We start from the raw sequence: 10,359 nt of genomic DNA on the forward strand, positions 1-10,359 counted from the left end.
TTTGTCTAAATCTGACCAATTGTGGCGTGAGACAGCAGACGCGTCAGCCAATCACAGTAACTTAAACTCACTCAACGAAAACTAGGGATTTTACTTTAATTTATTGGTTTATTTCGGAATTTATCATATTTTTAAATAGTATTATATACATTTTAATGACTTTAAATAATAAACATATCTAACAATAATGATAAATAAATAAATATAGATATCACTTCATGCCAAATTAGATCTTTGGATGATGGAAAAAAGACTAAGGACGAGGAATTTCATTTTGATTCAAAGACTGTAAAGAATTATTTAATATTCAGTTGCTATTTTAATTTGTTAGCTCTGTTTTTAGTCATTGTATCCTTTTCAGAATCAGAATCAGAATCACATTTATTTGCCAAGTATTTTCAATAATACAAGGAATTTTCTTTTTCAACATCCTTTTTATTGAATTTTTGGCACAAAGTTACCAGAAATTTACCATTCGTTACAATAAATGTGTGCATTTTCGCATTGGAAAATCATAACATTATGAAGAATAAAGGTATGCTTATTTACAAACATACATAATTGTAAATACATACGTAAATACCCCCCCCCCCCTCCCAAAAGGCCATATCTGCATCAAGTTTTTCAAAATATAAGAAAAAAAAAAAAAAAACGACAGAAAATTATTCAATGAAATAATAAAATATCTAAAATATTTTGAAAAAAGGAAAAGAAAATAATGAGCCACAGAATACAAGGAATTTCGACTCCGGTTTAAACTGCACTCTCTCAGTATAAATGTTGGGAATAGGAAAACACAGAGAAACACTAAGTATTAAAAAAGTAGAAAAATAGAGCTGAAGTAGTAGAGAAAAATAATAATTATTACAATATTAAATAAAAACGTTTGTACAGAGTAGAATAAAAATGTATACACAATTTAAGTTAAAAAAAATAGTGCACTGAATAAATGTTATAAAAAAATGTGCAATTTGCAATAGAGAAATATTTTGAGTTTTAAATTTGTAATTATCATTATTATTTATTTATTTATTTTAATTCTCTTTTTGTTGTATTTGTTGTTGTTTTAATTTCTGAAAGAGTGTGCCACTAGGTGGCGGAACTGCACCAATGTGTTGTTTACCGAACGCCAATAGAAGAAGAAGTCGCAGGGTGACTTAGCGGTTCATTTCGCCCTGAGTTTGGATTTCAGGCAACGACTTCGCACCTCCTACTGACCGGCTGTCGTCCTCTGGTCGCCTCATTTGAAACAGTTAATAAGGAGTTTCTAATCAGGAAGGTAGATGTGAATGTTAGAGTTGTGGTTTGGCTCCTTGGTGTGTATTTGGTGAAATTAAAGTCACATTTTCCTTGACACGCAAAGATCTACCAAGGAGACAAGCTGGAGGAATGAAACCTTCCTGACGCTACAACTGTGGGCTCGCCTTTGATTTGTTTCTGCAACTGGCAGCTCTGTCAGTGTGACAGGCCTACTACCTGAAGCACAGGGGACCACTAAAGACGACGAAGGAGCGTAGAAGTAAGAAATAAATACAATTTTTAATCAGTTTTATTTTATTGTAAGTTTGTTTCGTTATACGTGATATTCTTATATTGTGTTTGTAAACCTGAGCCTTGTTCAACAAGTTCGCAAAGTAACAAGGTGTTGACCGTAAACTTCACAAACAAACCTAAGCTAACAATGGTAGCTGTGCGACACCGAGTCACACGGTGAAAACGCCCCTAAAGGTCTTTGTTGTCAAAACTCTCGGATAAAATCACTTTATTAATACATTTTAATCTCAAAGTAGTCAACTTTTGTCTCCAGCTCAGATGTCATGCTCTGAGAGGTGGTTGTTAATTCAGGGTTTGTTGTTTTGTGCTTAGAAATCTCTGGAGTCAGAGCTGGCACGGCTGAATAGGCTCAGATCCACAAAGGTTGATGCAGCAGAAAAAGCTGGACTGACAGACTCTGCTGCCTCCAGGATTTTTTCATGAACTGTCATTGAACAGCTGGGACAGGCTTTTTGTTTACTCTGAAGTAGGGCGGTTACAGAGCCAAGCTGCAGGAAGAGAAGACTTTACTGAGTGTTGATTGGAAACACAACATCATTAAGAGGTGAGGTTTAATGTTTTTTTTCTCCTGGAGTAGATCTGCTGACCTGTAATGCTTTGAGGCAACAATGGAGACCACAGGCAGTGCCACTGAAGGCGACCCTCTGAAGCAAGGCGAGGATGGGGTGGAGACAGGAACAGCACCTCCAACAACAGAGCTGAAGAAGAAGAAGAGCTGTAAAGAAGCCTTTGGTTTGTCAAAGTTAACCCACTGGAGAACAGCAGTCTTCTTCTTCTCCCTCTTCCTCTGCCTCACCATCGTGTTTGCGTTCTCCTTCATCATCCCCTGTCCTGTCAGACCGCAGTATCTCAAAACGTGGAACAGGACGTTCTCTGAAGCAGGTGTGTCTACAGTTTTCACTCCTTGAAAGTGTTTTGATCATAGGACTTACTACTTCTCTTCTCTTCCTCAGCTGCCTATGACTTCCTCACGATTGAAGATGCGAGCAAGGACAAGGTGATGGATGTGCTGTTTGTTCTCAGGAGCTCAGAAGGCAGCCAGAACAACACATGTGCTGAAGCAGGTATAAACTCGCTGCTTGTTCACTGACGCAGTGATAACAGAGCTGTGTGAGTGATTGAGACACTTTGGTGTGTTTTTTTTTCAGGTCTGCCCTCGCCGTGTGTGTTTGTGTTAGCAGTGGACGGGACAGATGGAGAAAGCCTGTGGGAGCGTCCGCTGGCTCCTGAGTATCACTGGGCTCAGTGCGGTCTGGATAAGGACACAAACAGAGACTGGGACTGCCTCCTGTCCCATTCTGACAAACTCACAGCAGTTGACAAAAATAGCGGTCAGTGACTCAGCACTTTGGAAAGTCAAACTATAAATCTGCAAGTGTTTTTAAATAAACTTGCAGCATTAGTAGCTGTTGTGTTTGCTACAGAATCAGAGCAGCATCTGTTTCCTGTGTGTGTGTGCGTGTGTGTGTGTGTGTAGGTGAAGTCAGGTGGCAGCAGCCTCACCCTCCCGGTCTGCCCAGCGCTGTTCCTGTTTTGAGCGTCCCAGACCTGGACGGGGACCAAGTCAATGACATCGCCCTGGTGGCACCTGACAGCACACAGGTAAACACTGACATGTTGTTGTGTTTGGAAAAGCGTTTGTTCACTCTGACAGAGGAACAGGATAAATCTTATTGTCATGTCTGCAGACGCAGCTGGTGTTCCTCTCAGGGAAAACGGGCGAGCAGGTTGGCGCCACAGTCACACTGGACCCCTCGGAGACCACCAGCCATCTCCTTCATTTCACTTCAGGAGGTTCTCATTATGTGCTTCTGCAAAAAGGTTTGTATGGAAAATCTGGATGGGTTGCAAAAGTGCTTCTTCCACAACTATTTTTCCTACAAAAAGAAAGAAGTGCTCATCCAAGCAGAATCCAAGCTCAAGGAACACATCTGTTTATAAAAAATGGAAAAAGTGGAATCTAAAATCTTGGTATTTGGGCTGTAACCTGCTCTTCTGATCAGGTTTTAACTCTGTGTCCATAGATTCATTTAAACATCAATGTGCTGGCTTAATATAAATGCTTGTTTGTGACAAGACATTGGTAAATCAGTCAAAATAATGAGTTAAGCAATATCAAAAAGTTATCAAATTCACATGTTTTTCAAAAGATTTGAAATTGCAGTTTATGATATTTCATTTTTTTACAATTTTATTTTTTTTAATTTTTGCAACGTTTAAATTTTTCTATTTTTGAAAAAACATGTTTTTTTTGCTGATTTTTGAGGGGTTTTTTTGCAAATTTTTGAAAATTTAATTTGGTTACGTTTTTTGCAGATTTTTGAAAATTTAATGTGGTTACTTTTTTGCAGATTTTTGAAAATTTAATTTGGTTACTTTTTACAGATTTTTGAAAATTTAATTTGGTTAATTTTTTTTCAGATTTTTGAAAAATTAATGTGGTTACTTTTTGCAGATTTTTGAAAATTTAATTTGGTTACTTTTTTTTGCAAATTTTTGAAATTTCGTTTTTGTTACTTTTTTGCTAATTTTTGAAATTCAAAGTTATTTTGGATTTTTTTTCTACATCAATATTTATGTTATTTTTTGCAAAAGTGTTACATTTTTAATTTTGAAATTTTTGAAAATGGAATTTTTTATTTTTTTTTTACCAATTTTTAAAATTTTGTTATTTTTTGCCAAATTTTGAAGTTTTAAAATGACATTTTTATTCAAAGTCAAAACACTAAGATATCCCATGTACAATTTCATTTATTAAGAAAAAACTTTTTGTTTAGATAATTATTCACTAGATTTTAACTATGTATAGAAGTTTATAGTCTTCATAGTCTTCATTGTGAAGATAAAGCAGATTTTTTGGCTCCTGAATGACTTTAATCCAGGTGAGCTGAGGCTAAAAGGCTCCTTTGGAGGTAAAGGCTGCAGACCCCTGGGCTAATTGATCAGGGCTAAAAGCAGGAAACAGAAGAATAACTGCCCAGGTGATCCCGTAGAACGCTCCGTAAACACACCAACAAAGTATTTGCATTTGTGTAACTTCCAACTTCTGTAAACAAGCCAGACCAGCAAATCTTCCCTGAGGGCCACTAAGCAGCTGGTCTTCGTCAGGGTCAGGAGCTACAAAGCAGCTCAGCCGCTCTGAGGGGCTGAAAGAAAAGGCTTCAATTATTCAATGAAGAGCATGCAAAATATATTTATACCTTTAATTACAGCTGTAATTACAAATGTTGTCATTTGTCCACAGACTCAGGTGTGTACGGGCTGGCTCTGTGGAGGATTGCTGCTCAGGCTAAGGAGGGGATCGAGGCAGATTTGAAGAAGGACAAACACTGGGAGAAAAACTCCAGCCCGACCACCGGCCTCGTGCCTGTTTACCTGTAAGAAGCAGTTTTACATTTGAAACCGACCCAATATGGATTTCCAGATGTCTTTTAGTTACATTTTTCTACTTTTCTAGGTCTGACTCAGTGAAACAAGTTCTCAGAGTTGGAGAAACAGGTGATCCACCCAACCTGCTGATCGTGACGGGGAAGGAAGTGGCTTTAATCGATGGGAACAGCTTGAAGACGCTGTGGACACTGAACACGACTTCAGTGCTCAGGTAGGGGTCTGAATGCTCTCCGACGCTGCACTGAGTGTGTTTTTTCTTTTTATTGATGAAACGTAGAGAAAATCAACCAGCGACCATTAATCTGGAACTGAGCGTGCGCACGGGAGCAGTCTTATGTAGATCAGTTTGACATTTAGAGCTCTTAATGAAAACATTTTCCTCCTCTCATTATTTTTTAATCAGCCCTGCCTCTGATGGGCGATGAAATTAATCGTTGCTCCACAAAACCAACATTGCACATCAATATTTCAGTCTTTATTGAGTCTCGTGTTGTCTTTCACCAGCGAGCCCTCCTTCGGTCACTTTAACAAAGACAACATCCTGGACGTGGTGGTGGAGGACGATGTCGGCAACAACACAAAGAGGGTGAGACTTCTGTGGCACCTCGGCTCACGTGTTGAACGTCTGAATCACATGTGAACTTAAATAACACACGTCTCAATCACAGGTTGTAATACTCGATGGGAAATCCGGCGGCGTGTTGTGGGAAGTTAACCTCCTGGTCCTTCCTAACTCGCCGAGACCCGCCTCCATTCACACCACCAACTCCTTCTCCATCTTTGTGTTTTGGGGCCGAATGCTTTCAGAGACAAACTCATCCGTACGTATGTGGTCTGTGTGTTTCGTGATGCCTGTGTTCAGGTTTCTGAAAACTCTAACGTGGCGTCTTTTCCTCCTCACAGGTTCCTCTGAGTCATGAGCCGTGTTCCTACATGCTCCATCCTCTGTACTCTCAGTTCCTCCTGGAGTCCAACAACTGTATGGACCACATCATAACATTTAAAGGTACTTTGAGCTTTTTAGCAAGCTTCTCTGTCATATGATGAGGGTGTATGTTTGAAGTCTCTATGACAACACCACGTCGGCTGATGAAGTTTCGATTTCTTTATGATTTCTGTGATTGATTTTGTAGTGATGGTGGACACTGGAGCCTAACTGTCAGACAGAAAAAGGACAGAAGAGCAGAAGAAAGAGAAACAGGAGAGAGATAGAGCACAAGCTAAAGGCTAAACCGGCTGCTGATAGCACTACATATAGCCGGCTGCTACGTAAAGTTGTCTTGAACCAAGGAAATGTGTTTCGATCCGATCTCCATTTAACTCCAAAACAAACACACGCCTCACTAAAAGTCTTTACGACAGTGTGCGTGAGACTCCAGGGCCAGAAGGTGGCGCTGCAGTCACATTAAAGATCCCATATTCTGCTCCTGTTCTGCAGTGTAATATGGATCATTGATGTCTTCATGAAATGGTAGTAACATGTTTTGGTCCAAAAAGCCAATAAATCAAGCACAGCAGCATTGTTTCCAGGCTCTCATAGCCCCTCTGTTCAGAACGCTCTGATTTAGTGGGCGTGGCCTTCATATGTAAATGAGCCACCGCTGATACCGCCCCGCTCTTCCACGTCACTGAGAGCGGCGCCACGAGCTCCGAGTGCACAATGTTTAGAAAACAGAGAAGCTCGTTTACCGTAACATTACAGGCTAAAACAACAGGCTAACCGCAGCTAAAGTTAGCATCCTGAAGCTAACACAGAGACAGGGGGGACACTGAGGAAAAGCTCTTCCATCTGCTCCACAGCACACAGCATTTAAAATACTCACATTTCCAGGGTCCCAGGTTTGTTGGAGGATGGTTGGTAATGCGCCTGGATTCAGGACCAGTCTATTGGCTAGCCCTCTGTTGGACTGTCCAAAGTTGGAAAGCAGTCGGCCGTGAAGTGACTAGCACACACATGCACAGTTTTACTGAGTGTAGCTGGAACATTTCCTTGATAAATGAACTCTAGACACTTAGTCTGTCTTCTTCTGAGATGGGAAGCTTGTGCATGGAGCTATGTGGCTGTTTACAGCCAAAAACAGAGCAGTGATGGCTCTTCAACTTTGGCATTTTCCTCCCCGCTGCTGGGGAGATTTCTCTCCAGTGGATCAATCAGGTCAGACTTGCTCCTGATTGGTCAAAAAAGGGAATCGCTGATGTCGGCAAATCCTCAAAATCCAAACAGCTCGTTTTAGGTCAGGATTTTACATTCACAAGCTCTACTAAGAACAGGTTTGGTCATTAAATATCACATTTTGTGGGCTGGGAGGAAAGACAAAGACCCACAAATTTAAAAGATTTAATAAAGTGATTTTCGCATAATATGGGACCTTTAAGTCATATCCTCCTCACAGCATCTTTAAATCAGTTCAGTAATAAGTTACTCTGTGGCTTCTCTGTAGCTTACTTCAAACATTGTGATTTTCAGATCACTTCCTGACCTGCTAACAGCTCATGTTTGTGTTTTGATTGACTGTTTGTTTTTTTGTAGCCACACTGTTGGAGCGTGGACGCCACGCCGCCTACATCCTCCTGACGGGTCCTGGAACAGGCGGCGCTGAAGGCACCGTCATGCTCAGCAAGCGCAAGCTGAAGGAGGAAGTCCCCGTCAGCAGAGTCCTCCGCGTCGGCACAGAGGCGAGCTCGGAGACCCACGAGACCATCAAAGAGGCCTTCATCCGCCTGCGCTTCAGCGACTGGTGAAGCTGCGACGTGGACTGAACGTTCTCACTCTTAGCGGCTAAACTCCACGAATCAAAGTAAACGCTCGCTGACTTCCTGACTGCTGAAAATCAAAGAAACAAAGCTTTATACTTGACGTGACGGGGTTGTTCCCTTTAACTCGCTGACTCACAGACCGTGGACACGGCTTCCTGTCCACGCTCCCTGACAGTCACATGGTACAGGTTGTTTTTCTCCTGCTGAGAGCTGCCCTGCTGTTTATCTCGAGCACTTTCTGTGCGTTGGTTTAACGCCTTCTTTTGATGCACAGGCTGGATCATCATTTAGATCTATGCAACCTAACGTCACATTTGGTTTCTAAAGGGTAGCACACACACACACACACACACACACACACACACTCCAACACTCCAACAGGTGGATGCTGTTTCAGTTGCCTTACAGGAACCGTTTCATGGCGTAAAGGGCTCCTCTCTCTAAAACAGACGAGGCGTAAGGAGGAACTTGAAAGCTAAAGGGTTTACACTACGTGGTGACACATGTTTCGTTACATTTTCTGTTTCAGGGTTTTTCCAGGACTCTCTTTTCGTGCTGTCGTTAGGAGATTAGTGTTTCTGACTCTCAATCCAAGATGCTGGGGATTCTGTTGCACACTGTGATATTACTGCTGTGAGTGGACGCTCCTTTTTATAACGCTGATTTTATTTCTGATTTGTGATTTTAGAGTTGACCTGTTGACGGTGAGGTTGTGGATTTGGCTGTGTGTGTTACTGGTCTGTTTTTGGAGCTGGCTTTTCTTCCTGACTTTATTTGAACTATGCGACTATTTTTGAATTCGAGAGAAATTAAAAGTTTTTAAACGAGCTGTTGTGGCATGCTTTTAGATGTGTGTTCTCACAGGGAAATAAAAGTGTTTTTCTCCAATCATCCTGCCCAATTGCAAAACAGGAAGTGCATTTCACTGAACAGTTTGGACAAATCGCAAAACACCATGGATCACCTGCAAAAGCCAAAGCCTCTCTCAAAAATCTCAGTTCATACCTCAAATCAAAGACCTAAATCAAAATCTTAAGACCATTTGAAAAATTGCTAGAATTTACCTTTTGTACATTTGGATCTTAATGAGGTTTTAAGTAGAGCTACAATATGCAAAAGCAAGAAGGAGGAGTGTGACAAAAAGCACTTTGAAAACCTCAAGAAAACTGAAATGGGCTGATTATCAGCTGATCAAAAGTTTAAGACCATCGCTCAAAAATGACAAACTCTCCAAACCAGACCAAAAGTTTTTCTCAGTAGGACTCAGTAATGAGTAATTTATTTTTATTTTTATTTCTTTTTAATTTTTTTTTTTTATTCAACTTTATTTTATATTATTTTTTAAATTTAATTTATTTATTAATTCTTTTTTTTTTTTTTTAAAAAGAAAATTAAAACACAGCTGTTTTTTTTTTTTTTTACAATTTTATTATTATTATTATTATTTATTTATTTATTTAAAAAAAAGAAAAGAAATAAAAACAAACCCAGCTGTTCCTACACAGACCAGGGCTCTCAGTCATGAAGGACGCCCGCTGCAACATCTGCTCGTAACCAGCCGCCGTTTGACCACCCTGCACCACCTGAAGCTCCAGATCATGATGGACCCCCCTCCACTGTGCCAGGTAGGAAACATCTCAGGTGGGATCTCCTCGTCATGGCAGTAACGTTGAAGCCATCTGGACCGTCCACCTTTCAATGTCCCATGATGCTCCCTGGCAAAGTCTAAACAGGAAGTTTTGTGGCGTTGAAGGAGACGAGGTCTTTGAACTGTTTTTTGTTTTTTAACCCTTTTCCTGCAGATGTCGTCTGATGGTTGTTGAGCTGCAGTCGGCTCCAGTAAGGGCCTTAATCTGGGTGGAGGACCACCCTGTGCCTTAACAGACAGCCAATCAGATCTGGTGTAATTTTTTTGGGTCTACCACTTGACTTTTTTTTTGTTGCTTTTGCATATTGTAGCTATAATTAAAACCTCATTAAGGTCCAAATGTGCAAAAAGCAGATTCTGGCAATTTTTCAACTGGTCTTAAGATTTTGATCAGGTCTGAGACTGAAAAGGACTTTCTGATGTAAAACTGTGGCTCAAGTTTTAATGTCACTTATTCTAAATTGTAAGTTACATCCTAGTGTGTGTGGGAGATTGATTACAAGAGACAAAATTCACATTTTGTCTTTCACTCTTTGTGATGTAACTTGTTGACTGACCCCATCATTGATACAGAAAAGAGAAAAAGGCACTGCATAGCTTAAAAAAAGTAGAAAGAAAGAAAGAAAGAAAGAAAGAAAGAAAGAAAGAAAGAAAGTAGAAATGTGAACATAGATCAGCCTCTTTAGGAAAAACTGTTCATGCAGTGAGTTGATGAGCACAAGTGACACAATTCTGATCTGAGAAATGGACCAAAGAAACTGTTCATTCATACAACGTCTGAATCCTGACCTCGTCCGCCCTCTGGTGTCGTGAGTGGGGCACTGGTTAAACCCACGGTGACATGTCACAGCAGCCATGTGCGCTGCTGACGCGCCGCTGGAGTCTCATGTCGGTCACGCTGTCCATGCGTGTAGTGGAGGCAGTCACGTCCCACACGGAGCGGTATCTCCCAGCGCACTCCGCATGATTGGAGCGCGTTGTTCATTAACTATGACGCACATCTGCTCGCG

General features: G+C 40.7%; 1 protein-coding gene across 3 annotated transcripts; it reads left to right on the forward strand.

Moving 5' to 3' along the window:
* The first annotated feature begins 1,153 nt into the window (after positions 1 to 1,153).
* fam234a (family with sequence similarity 234 member A) lies at positions 1,154 to 8,524 on the forward strand. 3 transcript variants are annotated; one of them, XM_074662534.1, is made up of 13 exons: positions 1,154 to 1,279; positions 1,364 to 1,519; positions 2,132 to 2,436; positions 2,508 to 2,618; positions 2,703 to 2,885; positions 3,032 to 3,156; positions 3,243 to 3,375; positions 4,799 to 4,931; positions 5,012 to 5,155; positions 5,449 to 5,530; positions 5,613 to 5,765; positions 5,848 to 5,950; positions 7,475 to 8,524. In XM_074662534.1, the coding sequence occupies exons 3-13, from the start codon at positions 2,163 to 2,165 to the stop codon at positions 7,684 to 7,686; spliced, it is 1,653 nt and encodes a 550-aa protein (XP_074518635.1). In that variant the 5' UTR covers positions 1,154 to 1,279; positions 1,364 to 1,519; positions 2,132 to 2,162; the 3' UTR covers positions 7,687 to 8,524. The 3 variants fall into 3 exon arrangements, with proteins under 3 accessions (XP_074518635.1, XP_074518636.1, XP_074518634.1); XM_074662535.1 differs by having other exon boundaries at positions 1,154 to 1,519; positions 2,129 to 2,436; XM_074662533.1 differs by having other exon boundaries at positions 1,155 to 1,519.
* Positions 8,525 to 10,359: the final 1,835 nt, after the last annotated feature.

The sequence above is a fragment of the Halichoeres trimaculatus genome, unplaced genomic scaffold, assembly GCF_033239565.1.
Source record: "Halichoeres trimaculatus isolate MK-OKI-2021-1 unplaced genomic scaffold, fHalTri1.1 fHalTri1_scaffold_23, whole genome shotgun sequence".
NCBI classification, from domain to species: Eukaryota; Metazoa; Chordata; class Actinopteri; order Labriformes; family Labridae; genus Halichoeres; species Halichoeres trimaculatus.